Source organism: Podarcis vaucheri (assembly GCF_965113315.1).
Source record: "Podarcis vaucheri genome assembly, chromosome: 5".
Taxonomy (NCBI): Eukaryota; Metazoa; Chordata; class Lepidosauria; order Squamata; family Lacertidae; genus Podarcis; species Podarcis vaucheri.
In genome coordinates this window covers 32,205,375-32,228,621 of record NC_138763.1, presented here as the reverse complement: position 1 = coordinate 32,228,621, position 23,247 = coordinate 32,205,375, and the positions used below count along the sequence as shown (strand labels likewise).

At 42.5% G+C, this 23,247-nt stretch overlaps 1 protein-coding gene across 1 annotated transcript in view; it reads left to right on the top strand.

The window, feature by feature from the left end:
* The window catches only part of MOGAT1 (monoacylglycerol O-acyltransferase 1), a 28,833-nt gene extending 5,894 nt beyond the window's left edge, over window positions 1-22,939 (top strand). Inside the window, 5 exon segments of the mRNA XM_082221854.1 lie at window positions 9,651-9,829; window positions 10,865-11,069; window positions 13,609-13,783; window positions 16,332-16,531; window positions 19,509-22,939. Of these exon segments, the coding sequence (XP_082077980.1) occupies window positions 9,651-9,829; window positions 10,865-11,069; window positions 13,609-13,783; window positions 16,332-16,531; window positions 19,509-19,663 (914 nt within the window). The 3' untranslated portion in view covers window positions 19,664-22,939.
* Window positions 22,940-23,247: the final 308 nt, after the last annotated feature.

The following is a 23,247-nucleotide window of genomic DNA, read 5'->3' as shown; positions in this document are numbered from 1 at the left end:
GTAGCTATTGATAGCCTTGTTTTAGTAATAACAACAACAACAACAATAAATTTTATTTATATCCCGCCCTCCCCGGCCAGGGCCGGGCTCAGGGCAGCTAACACCAGTAAAATCACAGTAGAAACATAATAGGAAAAAAACCCCAATTTAAAATACAGGTTAAAATGCAATTTAAAATGCAGCCTCATTTTAAAAGTAGCCCAAAGATCAAAACCATAAGGGGAGGGAAACATAAGGGTCAGACTGAGTCCAAACCAAAGGCCAGGTGGAACAGCTCTGTCTTGCAGGCCCTACGGAAAGATGTCAAGTCCCGCAGGGCCCTAGTCTCTTGTGACAGAGCATTCCACCAAGTTGGGGCCAGTTTCAAAAAGGCCCTGCCCTAGTTGAAACCAATCTAACCACCTTGCGACTTGGGAACTCCAAAATGTTGTCATTTGTGGACCTTAAGGTCCTCCGCGGGGCATACCAGGAGAGGCGGTCCCATAGATATGTGGGTCCTAAACGTTTTATAACTTTTGAAATAGTTCTTCTGAAATCTCTTGCTTAAAAGATTCCAAAAAGGGCCCTGATGATGACTGAGGTTTTCTGAGGACACAAAATGTCAACACAATATGCTAAAACTTTTTTGTATATATAGGAAATTAAGATTTGTACATTTCCTTTTGAGAAGCTACTATCTTTGCCAATATGAGTTATGTACAGCTGTTCAGTTTTGCAGTCCTAAACCCATTGATCTGGGAGTAAGTCCTACCGGTTTCAGAAAATACTTCCAATTGAATGTCTTTAGGATTACTGCCATTGCAAAACAAGAAATGTGATCCATTTCCTAAGCATAAACGTATACAGCAAAATTCAGCAGGATAAGGTTACTAGGTCACTGTTACATATGGAAGCAACCTAAAAACAACTAATTAGTGGTTTTATTAAATGTACACTACTCCCTCAGCAGCATAGCAAATACTGTAAAGGCTGATTAATTGTTTCATGCTCTGAATTGCATTCTTCATTAAAGTGAAGCACTGGACATTTGGCAATTCAGTTGAGGAAGTTTGAAGTACAATATGTGTTCCATCACAATTTGACTATACTACAAAAGGATCGCAGGAGGAGCTAAATTACATACCATACTTTCCCATGTATGAGACAACACCCCCCTCCATTTTTTAGTCCAGACTTTGGGGTCGTCTTATACACAGAGTTCTACCGTAAGTCTGTGGTGAGCTATGCGTCAGCTCAGGGGTTCCTGGCAGCTCCTGAGTCAATGAGGCTGGGCTGTGGAGGTAGCTGTGGAGCCAAGCCGAGGCGAGGGAAGCAAGATGCAAGCTCCTGCCACTATGCAGTGAAAATACAGCACTACTTCCATCAACCAGGGCAGTGGGTCATTCAGGTGATTCAAAAGACTGATTTCTTAATTTTGGGCTCCCAAAAGTAGGAGTCATCTTATACATGGGGGCCTCTTCTACACAGAAAAATATGGTAATTTTCTGTAGGGCAGAAATTAACCAAAGTGCCTTGGCATGACCAGCACATATTGTTTCCCCCTTATGCTGGTGGAGTTGTAAGGTACAAGGAACATATGTGGTGACATGAAACTATGTACCAAACTTCTGAAAGCAGGTTGTAACTGAAACTGATATTATTGCTGGCAAACAGGTTGCCCTGGATGCTAAGTTATGCCTCATCCAATTTTGACGGCCAATTCTGACCTTACTTCTCAGCCATTAATTCTATATATCTGTTGCTTGCCCCTCATCTAGTGATCTGTCAAGGGTGGAAGGATGCATCTTGTTATTCTATAGATCCATTGCTTTAAAAAAAGTCATGTTCTTTATCATTTCCAAAAAAGCTTGACTCATAAAATATGTGCCGCCAGGGTTGATGTGGACCTTACCGACTTTGCTTCTTTGGGGCCGTTTGTTATTTATATGACCGAACAATCCCATGGTTGACACATTCCCACTAAATATGAGTTTATTTGGCAACATTCATGATTATTTGGTACAAATAGGAACCCTGTATTCCCAGTCACCTGGGCGGGGTACAAATATAACAACTACTACTATTGAAAAAACAAATAAAGCAAACTGTAGTATTTACCAAAGTCTTAAGCATCCAGAGATTGTGCTGATGATGTTTACATTACTTTTATTGCTGCTGCTTACCTTGTGAGGGGTGGCCCTTAGGAACGCCAATCAAGGGACTTCAGAGAAGTCTAGTATGGCTTCGCACACGCTGTAAATTGTGAACAGCTTTGTGTGGAGTTTTCCGGTTGTTAGTACTACAACAGACTTTTGAGCCAATGTTACAAATGCAATTTCTCACTGGAGAGAATGTAGAACTTGGCTTCCAAATTCCAAATGTGTGAGGTGTGGACTGTCGCATTGTATGTCTGAGCCTGAATGAACAACCAGGAGGCACCTTTCCTTCAACCAGTGTGGCTAGTATAGGAGCAGTCAGAGCTGCAAGAGTCCCCTTCATAGCAGAGCTCTTGTGTCCTTATGAAACACTTCTCCATGGCTAATATAGCAAAAAGCCATTTGCATGAATTTGTGGAAATACTCTCTTAGAACTTTCAGCTTGTGGCTCATTTGTCCTAGCATACATCTAGTTTCTGCCAGAGGCTGCTCTCCAAAGCAGAACAGACAAAGATAGCAGTTGTTCTCTTATTAATCATCTGTAAAGATCAAGGACATGGTGACACGAGGAAGGCAACTGCATGGGGCTTCATGCAGATGAAGGAAATCAAGTCTCCCATCATTCCTGCCCGGCTCAGGCAAGTTTCTGTATATGGATGGGGCCTTACTGAGCATAGGTTTTTCCGATCTACGAATGGTTTATGTAGCGGAATAACTTCTAGGGAATTATTGGCATCTGTCTCAAAAAACAATGGACTCTGCCTCGGGGGTGAAATCAAACCGCTGGAAGATCACAACGTCTGCTGTGGCTGCAGAGACCGGTAACTCCTAACTGCTGTTTCCCAAGTTGTTTTTGTTGCATTAGCAGCACTGAAGTAACCTCTCTGGGGTGCAAGCCTGGGCAGTGTTTATTATGGAGGTCTTGGACTGTCCAGATGACAATTCCCCTCTCTTGGCCTCACTGATGTGGTCCAAAGGAAAGCAGAGCAATACATTTGGCACCAGCTTGGCTGCAGGTGTTGCCAGAAGGAGGTATGCAAGACACCATCCAGGTATCTTAGAGACTCCATTCTGGATTTGTGTAGAATTTGCTCCTTAGTCTTTTCTTCTCCTGCAGATGCCCCACAGGGTGGCAAGTACAGATATTTTTCCCCCAGGGAAAATTAGGACCAGAGTTTTCCTTCGCCTAGATGGGCTACCTTCCTGGGTTGGTGAGCCACACCTGATCCTCACTTCCCTCTATGGCACGTGCAGAAACCACCTTTTTGACCGTTGGACCCACTTTTTTTTTTTTTAAAAAAAAGATATTTATTGCAAATTTTTAAACAAAAAATCACCAAACATATAAAATACCATCACCCAAAAAGTAACAAATGAGAGAAAACAGAAATGAACTAAGAAATAGACATAGAGTAAAAAAGATACAACAAGAACAGCTATCCATGAATCATATTTCCATAACCTTTGGACTTCCTCACATCTCCCTTTCCTGCGTTCTCCATAATAAAATTATAAACAGCAATTTATTACCTTATTTCAATTCTTATATTGTAATTCTCAAATATTATGCCTCAGATTTTAAATATTTTTATCAAAAACTTAACTGCTTGGTTTAGACATAATATTACTTCAAATTTCATCTTTTTCTTAAACATCACAAATTCTCATATATCATATATCTTTCAACTAAATTGCTGATGCCCGTTGGACCCACTATTGGTCTTGTCTGCTCAATCTGCTGGAGCCTGTCTGCAGGGGAAGTCCCCAACCCACTGAGGGTTTGAGAGCCATTGGCTACCCTCCCCTGGTTTAGTCAACCAGTCGGAACATTTGCCAGAATGTGGCTGCTGTCGCATGCTGACAGCTTCTAGCAGCCACAGGTGAGAGCTGAGTGCAGGATGGGGACCAAAGGTGGGCAAGCTACCCCAGAAGTAGCACGATGCGTCTCCCGCCAGAGGTGTTCCTCCTAACCCCCCATGCACTCCATACAAGAGAATAAAATGTTGCAAATAATTGGCAAAAAAAAAAAAAAGATTGAATCTTTACCACAGTATGCAGCCTCGGTCCAGTATACCTGAAACGAGCGTCTCCACCCCCATCATTTTGCCTGGACACTGAGGTCCAGTGCCGAGGGCCTTCTGGTGGTTCCCTCACTGAGAGAAGCCAAGTTACAGGGAACCAGGCAGAGGGCCTTCTCGGTAGTGGTGCCCACCCTGTGGAACGCCCTCCACCAGATGTCAAAGAGAAAAACAACTACCAGAGTTTTAGAAGACATCTGAAGGCAGCCCTGTTTAGGGAAGCTTTTAATGTTTAACAGACTACTGTATTTTAATACTTTGCTGAAGCTTCCCAGAGTGACTGGGGCAGCCAGATGGGCGTGGTATAAATAATAAATTATTATTATTATTATGCCACTCAACGTGCCCAGTGGTGCAGGGCAGGACTTTGGGCAGAAGTTCAGGTCCTCACTCAGCAGAATGAGGAGGAGCCACCTGCCTCAAATTCAGCAAGGCTGGCTTGCCACATTTGAAACACGGCCATCGAAAGGAATTGCAATCCCACCTCTCCACATTCTTATACCATAAAGCCTGGAGTCTAAAATTACCAAACGGCTCGCTTCTTTGTCGGTGAGGATGAATTGACTTTCTGTCATTCCATCCAGTGCTCTGACAGCTCCTAAACCATTTATTATTCATTAATAGAAGCTAGAGGCACAGCCTCAGACAAGTGTTTCCTGCTTAATCCAATTAGTGTAATAATGTTTTGTTTGCTGAACACCCAGTGCGGATTAAGCACAAGGGAGACAACTTGCTTCAGTGCAATGACTTTGTGTGGTGCTTTTCTGTTAGGTTTTTCTTTTATGCGTTGGATCCCAAATAATGTTGCGCCTATGTTGTGTGTCTGACTGGAGTCAGGCTGTTTAGATGAGGAGCTATACAAGTGAGCCAAACTGGAAGTCTGGCTCCAAGCGCTTGCTTTCATGTATGTTGCAGTTCCATACAGTTTGAGGGTGAAAATAGGGATGTTGTCTGAATGCCAACACAGCTCTCTCCATCGCTGCACATTGCTGAAAGCTCTGCAATGACGCCTCCTGCCATGTAACAGAAGCACAGTTATCTTCTTTTTAAACCTGGGGAATCTCTAATCTCACTATGAATCTGCTTGTGTATGCTGTCTAATACAACAAGTGGGTATTGCAGTGCAAATAAATGTTCCAGTGTGTTGGGCTCCCTATCCAGGATTCCAGTTGCTCCATTCTTTTCCACCACCCTGAGCAGCTTGCAATCCATAGCCACTAAGCACACTTGGGCTGGATCTAGACACATCAAAGAAGTGTTTCAGTTAAACACATTGCAAACTTTGTATGAGAAATTGGGTTAGCAAAAATGGAACTCCACAGTGCCATCTGGTGTCACAGTGTTAGAATGCATAAACAATGCATATACAGTGGTGCCTCGCAAGACGAAAATAATTCGTTCCGCAAGTCTTTTCGTCTTGCGATGTTTTTCATCTTGCGAAGCACAGTCCTTCGCAACTGCGCCTCTTCAAGTGGCTTTTTTTAAAAAGCGCAAGACGTTTTTGTCTTGCGAAGCAAGCCGATAGGGAAATTCATTTAGCGAAGCAACGCAAAACCAAAAAACCCTTTTGTCTAGCGAGTTTTTCGTCTTGCGAGGCATTCGTCTTGCGGGGCACCACTGTAAAGCGATTTTTCTTTGCCAATGTAGCTGAGTCCTTGGTCCTCATAGGTCTGTTGGTGAATCACTCCCCTTCCTAGGCTTTCCCCCTGCACACTGCAGGGTCCCCAGCCCACTATCTTCTTCTTGTCTGTGAATGTTGCCATTTTTGGATGCGAAAGCAACAGCAATCACAATCTGAACATCAGAAATAGAGGAGATTATATATATTTATTATATGAATAAACACTTACATCAGGAATGGAAGTGAAGCTGATGCTCTTTTGTGAACTGGCCACTACTATTTATTTAAAGGGAATCCTCAAAATTGTTGCCAAAGCCCCCGAGAGACAGTTTTTTACTAGGAACAGGTACAGTGGTACCTCTGGATGTGAACGGGATCCATTCCGGAGCCCTGCTCACATCCAGAAGTGAACGCAACCCACATCTGTGCATCTGCGCGGGTCGCGATTCGCCGCTTCCACACATGCGTGTGACGTCATTTTGACCGTCTGCGCATGCGCGATTGTCGAAACCTGGAAGTAACGTGCTCCGTTACTTCCGGGTCGCCGCAGCACGCAACCCGATAATACTTATCCCGAAGCTACTACAACCCGAGGTATGACTGTACTGGAAACCACAGAGGGTGCAAAGTTCATAATCATAGCAACATATATTCAGGACTTTACAAGGCTGTCGTCTGCTGGTAAGTCTAGTATTCAGCAGGGAGCAACAAACTCTGGTTCAGGTGAAGGAATTGCAAGATCTAGGCTAGGGAGCACACATGTAAACACACTGGAATCCTTGAGCTCTTCTTTCCTAATAGACAGCTTGTTGTAACACACAGTACATCTAAAGTCATTGTGTTTTTGGTTCCCTAACCCACAGCCCTCAGAATATCCTTGGGGAGTCTGAAAAAGTTCCCCCACCCCTGCTCCTAGGTCATGTGGGGTATTATTTCAGTCTCACTTCCTCATTGGTCATTAATGTGTCACCTATGGCCCTGTTTCCTTCAAGCCAGCCTGTTTCCCTTAGGGAGGTAAAAACTGATGCCTATCAAAGGGAGAGGGAACCTGCCCAAACCACAAGATGTTTGTGCCCTGCCCTCAATTTCATTTGTGCTAGAGGTGAAACCCAGCAGAGGGATAACTTTAGAATACACTTTCAATAATAAGTCCTTGTCTTGGAATATCTGAGGGAAAGTGCCTCTGGTCATGAGAAACACATTTAGGTTGTGTACACATTTAAAGCACCCCCATGCCAATTGAATCTTGGGAATTGTAGTTTTCCCCTTGCAGAGCTAGAGTTCCCAGAACCCTTAACAAACTACCCTCTCCATCTCCCATTTTATCCTCACAACAACCCTGTGAGGTGGTTTAGACAGAGATAGTGGCTGGTCCAAGGCCACCTGCTTAAGATTTATGGTGTTTAGCAGGGGCTTGACCCCTGGGGAAAACCAAAGCTTGCAATTGGGTAGGAGAAATCACGCATGTGGAGAAAGTCAGGGATAAATTGAACAGGAAGGTGCAGGAACTAAACTGAAATTAAATGCAAACAAGAGTGGATGGGGCTGGTGGCAGTTGTAGTCTAAATGACTGACCATTTACTCTTTCAGGTCCCTAACATTGCTCAGAGTGACATGCAGAGACTGACCAGTTGAACTGCCTGTGTCACTGTGTTGCCTTTCGCCAAAAATATGTTGTTGTCCAAGGTTTATGTAACTTGGTCTTCAACTTGCTTTTAATCAAAGCTGCTTAAGAACTCTCTCATGTGCTTGTTGTTGATCTTTTTAAAACCATGAGCTTTGTTAACTTTGCTTAACAGGTCATTCAGACAAACACAGAAAGAACAGTGGGTGTGTTAGTTTGAGCCTTAGTCTTTCTGAGTTCATTTGGCTTCCTACCCTAAGGAAAGCAGGACGCACATCTCAGGGTAAGCCCTTGGTTAGTACAAAAGCAAACCTATCAGCTTTTGTTGCTATCTGGACTGTGTGGCAGCCTTTGTGAAGTCTTTGAACAGCCCTGCCAGGTACTAGTCATCAAACTTTGTGTGACTTTCATACCTCAAGGTCATGTTGATGTTAAGCCATGTGGAATCCTGCCAAGGAGCTGAAAGGGTAGTAATTCTGTCAAGCTGTGAGACTATATTGAGTCATTGTCATGTCAGGAACTTGCTCAGCTACAAATGGAATACGTACATCTCGGCTTTTGGAATAAGTTGCAAAACTTGTGCTGCAAGATACTTGTAATACAAGAACTCATGACCACTTGCTTGATAAATCAAGGGGAAAGTTTATCATAACTGTCCTCTCCCCTGAAACGTTCTCAGGATGCCTTTGCTTTAAGTTCTGCACGTACATGGGATTATTGTGCAGGCTCTTAATCTGTTAAAAGTTTGGCACTGGGAGAAGACTCTCTCTTTTGAAAGTGTGTTACTCAAGAAAGATCTGGCCTTCCATGTCTTTCACGCTTCCAATTCCTTTCTGTCTCCTTGTCTCTTGCCAAATAATTTCTAAATTGTGTCGGATTGTGCATCTTGGATATAAGCTATATTACAGGAAACAAATGTATTTGATTTGGATGAGAAAGAAAATTGAGAGTTTAAAAAAACAAAGTTTGGGTTTAGACAATTTCTTCTCAAGTTCATTTCCCTTAAAATGGTGAATTCCTATACACGTCTACTTAGAAATATGTTCCATTGATTTAAATGAGCTTACCGCTAAGTGAATTGATGTAGGATTGAAAGCAATGGAGCTTACTTCTGAGTAGACATGAACAGGGAAGCACTGTTGGCTGCCTATTTTCCTGATGCTCTTGTTTGCTGTATCTGCCACTGTCGTGCTAGCCCTGATATTGACTGTGGATATCTGAAAAGCGACTTTTGCATCTATTCATGTATACATGTCATGATTAGAATAGTTTATCATTAGTGTGGTTGAAAGGTTCCTTTTTATTCCCAAAGCTAAAAATAAATTATTGCCCAGCTTCAGCTTGAAACTATCATGGAATTGTAGTACCGAACTACATATTCTCAGCAGAATGATTAATATTTATCATTTTAAATTATCCAAGGCAGGACATTATGCCACTGTGCTCTGATTTCTGTTTTTATCAGGCAGAATGCCAAAAATGAAACAAAATAAAGGAGAAGCCTTTGAAAGGGCAAAATAAAACCCCCAGCATTTGATGAAGGATTTCAAAGGGTATACAGTGGTACCTCGGGTTACAGACGTTTCAGGTTAAAGACACTTCAGGTTACAGACTCTGCTAAACCAGAAATAGTACCTTGGGTTAAGAACTTTGCTTCAGGATGAGAACAGAAATTGCGCAGTGGCAGCAGTGGGAGGCCCCATTAGCTAAAGTGGTACCTCAGGTTAAGAACAGTTTTAGGTTAAGAACGGACCTCAGGAACGAATTAAGTTCTTAACCCGAGGTACCACTGTAGATTGTTAATAAGCAAAAACAAAAACCCTCCTTCTATCTCTCTGTATCACATACTGATATAACAGTGGTGACCTTAGGCATAGGAATGCAAAGAATAGGATAGAACGCTCCACTGCTGTCAACAGCAATATGGCAGTGTTATGAGTTTTGGGGACAGAGAGCAGGTTGTATGTCAGAGTTGAGAGCAGAGAGTTGCAGAGAAACAAAGTAGCAAGCTGGTGTGGCTATGGGGGAAGGACCCTCGATGGATTAGGTACAAGGAGAGAACCCTCAAGAGGCTACTGTTGGCCAGCCATAGGGATCATGATGGGAAAGGAGAAGGAAATGGCAAGGAGGTAAAATTATGAGTTGCATTCATCATATCAAATGTTTTGTGTTTTCTGTGTCTGTGTTTTTAGCACAATGCTGCTGTGGAATCTTCATGATCTTTGTGTTTGGAGATTACTGGTTTATCTCAGCTATTTATGCGCTCTGGCTCTACCTCGACTGGGAAACCCCCCAAACTGGGGGGCGAAGATCCAAGTGGGTCAGAAACTGGACTGTGTGGAGATACTTTAAGGAATACTTTCCAATTCAGGTGAGTGAAATATATTGTAGTGAAAGTTAATGTGTTTGTGTGTGCCCACTTGTGCGCTCTGCGTATGTCCCAGAGCATGGTGAGGAAAGCCAATGTAGTTGGCATCTCGTTAGGATTCCACTTCTGTTTTGTTTCATTATTATTCCTGTACTGAAACTTTGCACATGTGGATGGCCAATGTGAAGAGGCCATCACAGAAACATGGCCACACGTTGCACTAAACCATGGCTGAGCACCACATTATGGTTCTTGGGCTTTGTACTGTACACTCCCCTTCTGTCCTCCAATGTGACTGGAAGAAATGGTTTTGAAAGCTTTCAGTCCTTTTCTTTCTTAACTACAGCTTGCTATGCAATCCTAACAAACCAACTATGGTTGGCTTGAAACAGCTTGAGCACAACAGGACTTATTTCTGAGTAATTGTGCATAGATTGCATTATAACACTATGGAGCTGAGATCTCTGTGTGTATATTCTCTACAAGTTCCACCTCTATTTCTTATTTTTTAACCCAAATTGAGGTCTCTTCCAGAGAAGCTGTTCTTTGAGCAATCTTTCTTATTTGTGGGTGTGGAGGTTATGCAACAGGACATCAAGAGAGGGTGGTGTAGTGGTTAAGAGCAGTAGTCTCGTAAACTGGTGAACCGGGTTCGCGTTTCCGCTCTTCCGCATGCAGCTGCTGTGTGACCTTGGGCTAGTCACACTTCTTTGAAGTCTCTCAGCCCCACTCACCTCACAGAGTGTTTGTTGTGGGGGAGGAAGGGAAAGGAGAAAGTTAGCCGCTTTGAGACTCCTTAGGATAGTGATAAAGCAGGATATCAAATCCAAACTCTTCATCCAAACTCTTCTTACCCCACACTTTCCAGAGCATTTCCCCATAACTTTCCATCTCATCAAAATGTCGGAGGGGGGGGGGAGCAGGTTTGTTTTGCAAAAGCAATAATTAGCTTTCATTGTGGGATCTGAATTGGCCAGTATGCAATTGCCAGTCAACTTTTAAATGAAGAGTGAACTTCTTACTGAGCCTTTATTTCAGCTCATAAAAACCTCAGATTTGGATCCAAGCCAGAACTACCTCTTTGGGTTTCATCCTCATGGCGTCCTTGTCGCTGGAGCTTTTGGAAACTTTTGCACAGAATACACAGGTTTTAAGAGGTTATTCCCTGGTCTGACTCCATACCTACACATCTTGCCTTTCTGGTTCAGGTGTCCTTTCTTCAGAGACTATATTATGTGTGCAGGTAAGCAGTAAACCCTAGTAATTCAGGTGTGTCTGTTTTTCCAAAAATGGAATTGATGTACAGTATTTTTTTAAAAAATGCGACCCTACTTGATTTCCAAAGCAACCAAACACAGTTAGCATATCAGATAATAACGGTGGGCTGTATTTAACATATCACTAAGGAGAATGTTCTGCCAGTTTCAGGAGTTTTCCTTGTGCAGCAGAACATTATTCCCCTCTGCCACCCCCATACACCAAAATACAAGTCACAAAGATTCAGAACTGTAGAATAGCCATCAGAAATGGAGCTCGCAAAAAGATCATTCACCAAAGGCCTTTTCGAAAAGCCACGTCTTCACCAGCCATGGCACTGTGGGTTAAACCACAGAGCCTAGGGCTTGCCGATCAGAAGGTCGGCGGTTTGAATCCCCGTGATGGGGTGAGCTCCCATTGCTCGGTCCCTGCTCCTGCCAACCTAGCAGTTTGAAAGCATGTCAAAGTGCAAGTAGATAAATGGGTACCGCTCTGGCGGGAAGGTAAAGGGCGTTTCCGTGCGCTGCTCTGGATCGCCAGAAGCGGCTTAGTCATGCTGGCCGCATGACCTGGAAGCTGTACGCCAGCTCACTCGGCCAATAAAGCGAGATGAGCGCCGCAACCCCAGAGTCAGCCACGACTGGACCTAATGGTCAGGCGTCCCTTTACCTTTTACCTTTAATGCTTTCACCTGGCACACTTTGTTCACCTCGTAAAGTAAGCTCTGGGACGTGGCCTGATTCTCACAGCCCTATTCAGGTGTTCTCCATCTTCTGATAAACAGCATTCCACATCACCAGAGGATTCAGAAAGAGGAGATTCCGCTCTACAGATGTACTCCTCAGTGTCTGGGTAGTGAGAGGGCAGGGGGTTGCAGATGGGGATGAAGGATTTAGCTTCATTCACCCCCTCACATGATTATTAATTTCATGAGCAGGGCCGGATTTACATATAAGCTAAACAAGCTATAGCTTAGGGCCCCACTCTCTTGGGAAGCCCCCAAAAATTTAAAGGGAAAATAAAACTGGACGTACATTTCCAAAATATAAGATAAAAAACAAATAAAATAAAACCTACATACAGCAACTGTGTTTTGTGTTGTGGACAGTGGCGTAGCGTGGGTTCTCAGCACCCGGGGCAAGGCAAGTAATTTGCGCCCCCTAACCCGTGGATTTTAGCACTCGAGTCTCTTCCGCGCCCCCCCAGATGTTGTGCCAGGTGCACCCCCCACACTACGCCACTGCTCCCACCACAAGTCTTCAGGACAGCCATCCGAAGGCTGGCGCGGGGAGAAGGTCTCTCCGCCCCACCGCCAGGCTTCGGAGCAGCCTTCCGAAGGCTGGCGGCGGGAGGAGGTCTCTCTGCCCCGCCGCCAGGCTTCGGAGGAGGTCCGAGGACAGTGGGGAAGACGCGCTGCGCTTCCCCGCTGTCCCGGAGATTTCCCTATGGACTTTCGTCTTGCGAAGGGCCGGCCAAACGCCCCCCCCCCAATGTTGCGCCCAGTGCGGCTGGCACCCCTGGCACCCCTCACGCTACGCCACTGGTTGTGGAGGCTCCTATGATGTAAGTAATGGGCCCCACCTGCTAGCCTGCTCCCTAAAATATCACTGGTTAGATACCTATTAGGTCCATAAATTACCATATAGCATATATTCAACACAAGAAACAGTGACAATTTGTTGTTGACAAAGGACAGCTGGACATATAAAGGGCCCCATTACCTTCAGTAGCTTAGGGCCTCATCAAACCTAAATCTGGTCCTGTGCATGGGGGGGGGGACACCCAAACAGGGGTCATCAAATTCAGTAGTAACAACATGTAGGCTTTAATGTTTCATAAGTTAAAACGGTAGTTTGTTACAGAGCATATATAAGAAATAATTGGATATCAACTACAGATGAATCCACCATCTTTTGGGATAGCTTAAAAAAAGGACATAAGAGCAGAACATTGAAATCTAGTCAGAGTATTAATAGCAGCTAAATGGTGTACTCCCATAATTCCTACAGACCAAAAATAGTTTCAATAAAATTTGTTTTCTTGCCACAGTGACAGAATTAATGGAGCTGGTATGCTTAAGGGAAGGTAGACAGAGAAATGAGCAATTTGAGAGTCAGTGGGCCCCTTTTAAGTACATGAAATGAGAACCTCAGTTAATTTTTTAAAAAAGCTTTTCCCACTGCTGTCATATTCAATTAAGTAATTTGATCATTGATGTTGTAGATATTTAAATAAACTGTAATATGAGTTTTTAGAAAACATATTTATATTTGTCTTATAATTCATTAAGGGCACAATCTTAATACAGGATTATTTCAAAATAAACGGTAAATTAGTGACTCTTAGATTGCATTATGTAATATGTCATTTGTAGACTGTTTGCATGTTTATAATAAAGAATTAACTACTGTACGGAGCACAAATTTAACTTCAGATTTTTTCATTCCACCTGACTAATGGTTTCCATGCAACACTAATCAGTTGATTGGGTATTCTGTTATTTATTTATTTATTCACACTTTCAGGGCTGGTTTCAGCATCCAAGAAGAGTGTGTCTCATGTGCTCAGCCACGAAGGCGGTGGAAATGTTGCTGTGATTGTAATTGGAGGAGCAGAAGAGTCTTTAGATGCCCGTCCTGGAAGCTTAACTCTTAGCATCCTCAAAAGGAAAGGGTTCATTAAGGTGGCTTTGAAACATGGGTAAGTTCTATGTGTAGACCTCACCCATTAAGAATAAAGTGGTAACACCACAGGACATTAACTGGGAATCAAGAGAACTTGTCATTGAAATAAGATGGAATGTAGGTACCCAAAACATGAAATGGACTACAGTGGTACCTCGGGTTAAGTACTTAATTCGTTCCGGAGGTCTGTTCTTAACCTGAAACTGTTCTTAACCTGAAGCACTACTTTAGCAAATGGGGCCTTCCACTGCCGCTGTGCCGCCGGAGCACAATTTCTGTTCTCACCCTGAAGCAAAGTTCTTAACCTGAGGTAATATTTCTGGGTTAGTGGAGTCTGTAACCTGAAGCGTATGTAACCCGAGGTACCACTGTACTTGATAGTATTCTATATCTTGTCGTTGGCCACCGTCTGTCTCAGGAGACAATGGAGGAGTGTGTCTTTGGGGGTGAAGTCAAATGGTTGGAGAGTTACAGTGCTGTAGAGACTGATATGAGATAGACATGTTTTGTTGTGCTGCTGCAGATACACCATGGCCTTTCTTCTCTCTTCAGTCCTCCCCAGCAGTCATCCCTCCTCTGGTCACTGCTGCGGATACACAACCTACCTGTCTGTCTCTAGCACTGGGGCTGTCTGCGAGGCATTCTCCAACTTTTGCAATGCAGTTCCCCAGCCAAGTAACATCATAGTACGGAAGCACACCTGCTGTGCCACAGTGTGCGTTGACATGCATTACATTAGGGGAAATTGCTAGAGAAAATTGCATACAAAATCTGTCAATTGCAGTTCTCTCAGTTTCTCATTTTCCCCACCTTCAATTCAGTTCTCCATATTTCTGCAGCAATCTGTGACTTTTTAAAATCATCGTGAAAATTCATCAGCCTTTTAATGTGAATTTCTCCTAATACATTTTTGTACGGAGTTTCAACTTTTGCAAACAATTTCTCCTAATATAAAACATTTTTGTATGTTATTTTCACTAGTATATTCTTCCCTCCCCACCCCCCACTCGGATATGTGCCTTTTCGTAAATGTTGGCTGGAGAACTGCATCCCAGAATTTGGATAAGTGCAAATTATGAAGAATTCTCACATTGTTTTGGAAAGTGAGAAATTGATCAATTTGGCTTTAAGTGTGAATTGAATTAAAATTATCCTCCACCCCACATCTATATAAAAACGAGGGAAGAAGTGCAGCGTTGTGAAATAGATTCCCCCCCAATAACAAGAACCAAATATTCACACACAGAAAAGAGCTGTCCTATATATGTCTAAGAGTCATTTAATATGCAAGTTTGAAATTGCACATGTGGCAACTTCCTGTTTCATGACTTTTTTTTACTGTGTGCTTGCAATATTTCTTTGTAAGTGAGCTATTAGCCAACAGCAGTCCTATGGGCCATTCCCTTCCTGTGGTTATTGTTCCCGATTTCAACATTTCTTGCGTTTACTGTCATTTCTAATTTTATATCTTGGTAAAAGAGGCAGCCAACTACAATTTCGTAAAAATCCCATGCAAGCTTTTTCTGCCCTGTGCTCAATACTTCACTGATTTTGGCTGGGGAGAGGGCTGCCTGCCTGGGCATGTGCCCTGTCTGTCCATGCCAGAATGTTTAGGCCAGCATATGGGCTGGCCATGCTTAGGTTTGGCAATAGTCCACACTGGCATGTGGTCTCCACATGATTAGCCAAGGGTGAATGGAGCCCTCGGGCCAAAATAAGCTTAGCCACCCACCTCTGATGTATGCAGTGCTATTTTTCTAGAAAAACAGGTGCTGGAACTCACCATGAACACCTCCCTCATTCTCTTAGAATGGAAACAGTGCCCACATGAGAGGTGCTAGAACTGAGTTCCGGCTGAAATGTATGGCATCTGCTTAGTTAGTCCCATTGGACTAACCTGGTTTAGTCCTGGACTAATATTGCATTTAGTTGTGTAAATGGAGGCTTAGTCCTATTGCCTGTTGAGCTTTTCCTAGGAGGCAGTAGGTAGCAACATGAATTTTTAAAAACGTCTACCTGGCATCTACAGTGTAATTGTCATGAACATGGAAGGTCTGAATGCTACCATATGTGCCAAAGTTATTTGTTGTTGTTTAGTCATTTAGTCGTGTCCGACTCTTCATGACCCCATGGACCAGAGCATGCCAGGCAATCCTGTCTTCTACTGCCTCCCACAGTTTTGTCAAACTCATGTTCGTAGCTTCGAGAACACTGTCCAACCATCTCGTCCTCTGTCATCCCCTTCTCCTTGTGCCCTCCATCTTTCCCAACATCAGGGTCTTTTCCAGAGAGTCTTCTCTTCTCATGAGGTGGCCAAAGTATTGGAGTCTCAGCTTCAGGATCTGTCCTTCCAGTGAGCACTCAGGGCTGATTTCCTTAAGAATGGATAGGTTTGATCTTCTTGCAGTCCATGGGAGTCTCAAGAGTCTCCTCCAGCACCATAATTCAAAAGCATCAATTCTTCGGTGATCAGCCATCTTTAAGGTTCAGCTCCTTTAAATGGGTATACTTGTCAACCCATTGACGTGAATTATGTCAACTGCGTTGTTGCTTTTCTCTGGCAGGGCTCAACTGGTCCCAGTGTTTTCTTTTGGGGAAAATGAACTGTTCAAACAAGTTGCAAACCCCAAAGGATCAAGGCTCAGAACATTGCAAGAGAAACTGCAGAAGATTATGGGGTTTGCATTGCCTTTGTTTCATGGCAGAGGAATCTTTCAATATAGCTTTGGCGTGATGCCTTACAGGAAACCTGTTCACACTATTGGTAAGTTCTTTTTGCTCTCTTTTTGCTCTCATATGCACATGTTTAATATACAAATCTGTGTCAAGAAATAGTAGCTGCTTAGCCTTTGAAAACGGTTCCATATACCATCTAAGCACCAAATGCAGAAGAGGAAGAAGTTTGAAATAAGCATTTGTCTCTTTCCTGATCTTTTATTTATAGGTTTCCTCCTCTCCCCCTGCCCTTTGACTGTGTTGTGTTTATATGTAGCTCATAGAATTTGTCAGCAGAAAATAATCTACATAACATGCTTCAATTCATACTTTATTACCTGCATCCCTATGTTGTACGGTCGGGGTGGTATGTTGTGTTAAGAACATCATAAGAGCCTTTGTGGATCAGACCAAATTTTTTTTTTAACTATTATTTCCATTTATATACTGCTCTTCTTACAAGATCCCAGAGCAGTTCACAAGTAAAATACAAACCAAACAACTGCAACAACAAATCAAATAACATGATATATTAAAATCACCAAAGCTTCAATACAGCAGTGAGATAATAAATACTTTGATTACATATCCAATAAAACACTGACAGTTGGGAAACTCTGGCCCGCGAGCGGTCCAATTGGAGAACAGCCTTTACCAAAGTTGTCATGGACTTTGAAGATGCTCAAAGATGAAAGATGAAAGGGAGAAACGTGCTAAGAGGATAGCACATTTGGCAAAACCTCCCCATGATCAACTCCTGCCAGGAAACCTATGTCCCCACTGTGGAAGGACATGTGGATCCAGAATTGGCCTCCACAGTCACTTACAGACTCACTGTTAAGACCATGTTCATGGAAGACAATCTTACTCGGATATGAGTGATTCCCAGAGGAGGAGGAGGAGGACTTGGACCAGAGAGATTTGGGTTCCTACTGTACTCAACCAAGAAGCCCACTGGGTACACTTCAGTGATTGTGGATCCCATTATATCCCAGCTTGCTTACAGATCCCATTATCTTTCAGCTGAACTTATTCTATAGGATAATTATGAAGATAAAATGGAATAATCCCCATGCATGTCTCCTTGAGCTCCAAATAATTAGTGATTTAAAAATGTCCACTTACATTCCCATTTGGTTATCTACCAAAACCAGGTTATTTCAGGAGTTTGATAATATGTTGAGCAGTTTGTACTTTTTCCTATATTGCATTCCACCAATCCTGTACTTTGCGTAGTTTTCAAATGGTAAACTTCTAGCATCACACCATATTCTTGAGGTCTTGTGCAAGTATTATGTCAGCTGCTTTAAAATGTAAACAGAATCATAAGAGATGTTCTAACCACTTTTGTCAGGAGTGAAGAGAGGACTGAAAACCACTTCTGGCTCAACTTTTGATTAAGAGAAGTGCTCTTCTAAAAAGTGGCGTTTTGCTTGCTTCAGTATGATACGCCACAGAATATGTTGAGAGGTAGATTTGCATTTGTAAATACAAGTTAGAGATCATTAGAGGAGGTGCAGGAGAGAGGAGAAGAGGCTAAGAAAAGAACGAATGCTAACTGCAAAAACACTAGAACCTAAAAGGACAGGTGCATTCCTTTGTGCAGTGACTGCTTAATTTAAACTGACCAATGCATGAGCCTTTTAGGGTGGAGCAGGTTCCAGGTGCTGATTCAACCTGATGCTTTATGAAAGTGATTTAAAAATAGCAAGAAAGAAATGCATGGTGGATGTGACTGAACAAAATAACTAACTTTTGGAAACTGAAAAGTATACAAGAACAATTTGCAACAAAGACACAGTTCTGTTAAACAAGAACACAAGGAGATCAATTGGCATACTGGTCATTTTAGACTGTGAATGCCTAGGTAAGTATAAGGACAAGTTCTATGATGTTTTGTATGCTTTTGTATCTTTGAGTACTTGTAAACATATCCCATGCATATAATAGTGTCCAAAATTTACAAACTAGTTCTAGGTTTAGATGGCACCATAAAGAAACAGGTTGTTCAGATAGCAGCAGTCATTTGATTATAAATATTGAATAAGGGAAATGTGCCCATTTTACTAGCCCAATAAAGTACAGTGGTACCTCGGGTTACATACGCTTTGCTAACCCAGAAACAGTACCTTGGGTTAAGAACTTTGCTGCAGGATGAGAACAGAAATTGTGCTCCGGCGGCACGGCAGCAGCAGGAGGCCCCATTAGCTAAAGTGGTGCTTCAGGTTAAGTACCGTTTCAGGTTAAGAACGAACCTCCGGAACAAATTAAGTACTTAACCCGAGGTACCACTGTACTTCCATTCCTTAATAGGCAGATGCCTGTAATTAACAGAGCTGCAGCAGAAGTCCTTCCCACTTGCAAATCTATTTTCTTTGGACATATTGACATACTCTGTTTTCAGAATGGCTTCCTTTCGGCAAAAGAATCTGTCTTCAGTATGTGAGACTGTTTGGAAAAGCAGTCCGTTGGATGTAAACCACTTTGATTTAAAAAGCAAAACAAAAAACAATCGAGCAGTATATAATTTTTACGAAATAAATAAAATTGGGAATTTTACTTTTCACGTGACCATTCATTTTGTTTGTTTTCACTTGCAAATTGATATTGCCATTCATACTGTATGTACATGAAGAAGTGTTGTAAGCAGCAACGTTGTATAGATATTTGTTAACAGCTTCTGATGAAGTGGTGACACTGATTCTGCCAATTTCGCCAATATTTCCTTCTTGGACATTGCTGTTGCTCTGCACACAGAACTATTTTTGAAAAATGTATTCAGGAAACCAACATAGTAAAGGGTATCCACATGCCTCAGTGTGAGTGGTACTGAAAAATCGATAGGTAGATATTCCTAATGTCCACATTTGACAAGGTCATTTGTGATGCTCTGCTAATGCAGGAAAGTTTAGGATTTGGATAGCTCTCAAGGTCCCTTACAATTTATGAAAGATCATTAGATATTTCAGAGCAATTATACAAATGACTCTCACTGGGATTTTCTTATTTTGTTTTTGATTTTGCAGTTGGGAACCCTATTGCGGTGAAACAGAATCTGAATCCCACCGTTGAAGAAATTAATCAACTCCACGAGAAATATCTGCAGGAACTCCAGGAGTTATTTGACAAAAACAAAGAAAAGTACGGGATATCAGAGCACGCATCTCTCACATTTACCTAAATGCAGGTTCAAGTACAAGGAGAATCTGATTCAGAAGCGTTGCTTGCTGGTGAAAAGCAACCTTTTACCCCATCCAACCCTTCTCTCCTACAACTTACAAGAGTTACAATCTTCTTGTGTAGCTGGGTACAATGTGACGCATTTGCTTTAAAAAATAATGATTAGCAGTTCTCTCTGTGTTTTTGTATACTGTGTTTTGCTCTATTGTCTGGGAATGCATTTTTATTCCTTCTCTCAATGGATGCAATTCTGTAACAAAACATTGCAAATCGACAAAGAAATCCTAATGCTTTTTAATCTTGTGCTTTTTCCGAGACAGACTCAATCTGTAAGCACGGATAATTGGTCTGTACTATGTGAAGAAAGCGCTCATGGAATAAGTCTAGGGCTCCCATGTCATCAGTCTTGTTCCTCCATTTTTCCTACCTTTGAAACAGGTAGGGATTTTGCAGAGGTACGCTCTTGCAGAGTTCAGTTAGTATCCGAGTGGTTGCAGCAGAGAAGCCTTTGGTTGGTTGGTTTTTTTTGAAAGAGAACTGTATTGTGTCCATCTGAGTTGACTGATTAATTTTAAATGTTTCTGATGAATGCTCGTGTATGGCTTGTTGCCTAGCTATTGATCTGTATTTAACTATGCAATGCAATATGTGGCATATTCAGCATTCCTAAGCCATATGGTATTGTACTTGAAGTGATTTAATAAGCCAAAGATGCTCATTTAGCAGGGATGGGAACTTTGTACTTTTGTAATTGGTGTGTTTATTTAGAAGAGTAGTGTGATGAGGCAAAATTGATGATTCTCTGAAAGTTTGTTCATAGCACCCTTCCCAAATGATAATGGTAATAGAGGAAGACAAACCACTTTTGCTTCTAAAGGAGCCATGCATTGTGATTTTTTCCCTTTCAAAGCTCATTCACCAAAGAGACAGATGGGAAGAGGTGCAATTAATACTTTGCAATGTAACTTTTAAAATATTAGAACTGTGTTGCATATTCTCTAGCTTTCAGGTTGAGAGCAACAATTTCAGTGGGGCAGAAATATTTTGACAGAAAAAAGTATTTGTAAACAATCACTCCCCTCCTTTTCTGTTCTGTATTATTGTTTTCCCTGGAGGCAAGTGCTTTTGCACCTATTTCCGCCCACTCTGCACTGCTGTCTTTCCTCATTTAAGTCACATAGTGATTCCCGCTACTAGAGTATTGAGTAAACAGGATGACATCATTGCAGCCCAAGGACAAGGAACCTTTTTCAGCTCCCGGCCTGCATTCACTCTGTGGGGTCACATGACAGTGGTGAAGAGGGCCAGAGCAATGGATGGCATTCATTACCTTTCCACAGTAGGCTAGATTTTACACTCCCTCTTACACTCCTCGCGATGCTCCATCCAGGCAAGCAAGGAGCATTAGCTGAGTTCAAGGACACATTCCAGCCAGGCAAAAACTCCAAGGAGGCTGCAAAGAAGCAGTGCTGATGAAGGCCGAATGGGGTGGCTGGGGAAAGTCCCAAGAACAAGATAATAAAGGCCTGAATGGCTGCAACTGGCCTGTGGGTCCGAGATTCCTTATCCCTGTAACCAATTAAATACAGCAGTGTATTGGATGGCACTGGGATCAATTAAGAAACAGGATAATGCTTCCTAGTTTAGTCACATGAGCGACCGCATCAAATCCACTTGATTTTTTTGTTCTTTCCAAAGCACTTTTTTTAGTAATCAAAAAGCTTTTGGCAGAGGGAAAATTAAGTAAGTATTATCAATGGAAACCATGAAAAATGAGTTGGTGAAACAGCTCAGTCAGTAGAGCACGAGACTCTTAATCTCAGGGTTGTGGGTTCAAGCCTGACATTGGGCAAAAGGGTTTCTGCATTGCAGGGGGTTGGACTAGATGACCCTTGTGGTCCTTTCCAACTCTACAGTTCTATGATTCTATGATCTGAATGTGTACAATTTCAGGCATTTGTTCCACTGGAAGCATTTGTCAGTTCAGAATTACACACACACACACACACACACAAATAAATTCTAAATTCCTAATTTATAGTTGCAGAGAGTTGCACCAACCAACCAAGCATGTAGCTGTAGTTTTTCATTTGAATCGAGCCCCCAGACAACTGGATCATGCTTTGGAGGCATTGAGATTATTCCAGTGCAACTGAACAGCTGCTTGACATGAGTGATGTAATGCAAGAACTTAATTAAACAAGACTGAGAGGAAAATAAAGAGATAATATGAAAATTTGCCAATATTATTTTCCTCTACGAACCACTCATGCTTGAAGAGGGAGCTGGAAGTGGGGAGAAAAGAGCATATCTTGTCTGGTCCAGTCCTTTCCTTTTAGTTTCTGATGGGAACGCTTGCTAAGGGACAAGCTAGCTAAGGCCGGACATCCTAGCAGCTGCTCTCCCAATACACAGAAGGTTGGTTTGCTGTCAGCATTTGCTTCAATTCCCCCTTGATACCACATTCTTGGTTCTTATGTCATTCTCAGCACTGCTGGTTCACAAAATTATTCAAAGCTCATTACTTCCTCATGCACCAGTTCACTTAAAAGGAGGTGTGTGTGGGTGTGGGTGTGGGTGTGAGAGAGAGAGAGAGAGAGGGAGGGGGGAGAGGGAGGGAGGAAGGTCATGGGTCATACCGTCACTGATTGCCCTATACCTAAGACATCAATGATGGTTGGCCCCACTGAGATTGGCAGAACAGAAGGCTGGGAGTCTGACAGTAGGCAGAGTCAATGACAAGCAGAGCCATCTCATTCTAGTTTTGTGCCCAGTCCTCTGCTGAGTTTTACAAGGACAACATGGGAAACTGAAGAGAAGGAAGCTGACACGTGGGAGTGGTTAAGGGCAGATTGACATTGGTGGGACAGTGTCCTGTTCATTCTAATGGACCCATCTCCACTGCCCACACTTTCCCTTAAAACCCCCCAAGGAAAAACAGTTCTCTTACCATCTCCAAGCCCTCCCAGAAGAGAGTGACCACTTGCTAGTCTGACTAGCAAGTCTGACTTAGCAAAAGGCAACTTGCTACCTTCCAAGTGAAAGCAGTTCAGAGTGGGAGTATTGCTTCCTATAATAATCACATAGGTAATCCTAGCCAATCAAGAATAGCCCTTCAACAGGCGTTGCAGTGTGTTGAACATTCTTGCAAAATACATATACGCAAACTGCTGTTTTCTGCTGCTCCAGCCTTGTTGCTGTATTATGGCTTTTTAAAATACAGATTGATTATTTTGTTGAACGGAAGCTCAAGAAGAATAAACCATTTGGATATGAATATGTGGGTGTGCTTACATGTACTCAATCTTTTGTGTGTGTTCTTTCATAATTATCTAGCAGCCCATTGATGAAGAGATTAGCTTCATGCGGTTTTAGCTTAGCCAATGTCTTTCCATCATGGTTTTATCACAATATCTTTATGCTATTTATATTGGCAGACAGTCCACTAAGATAATCTGCAGACACATCATGTAGTTCCGCTCCATTCAAAGGAGCTGGGTGTTGGTGATTTTCATATTCTTTCCACAATGGCATGTATGCAGCATGCTGTAATATAATGAAAATGAAGAAAGAAGGAGGTTTGAT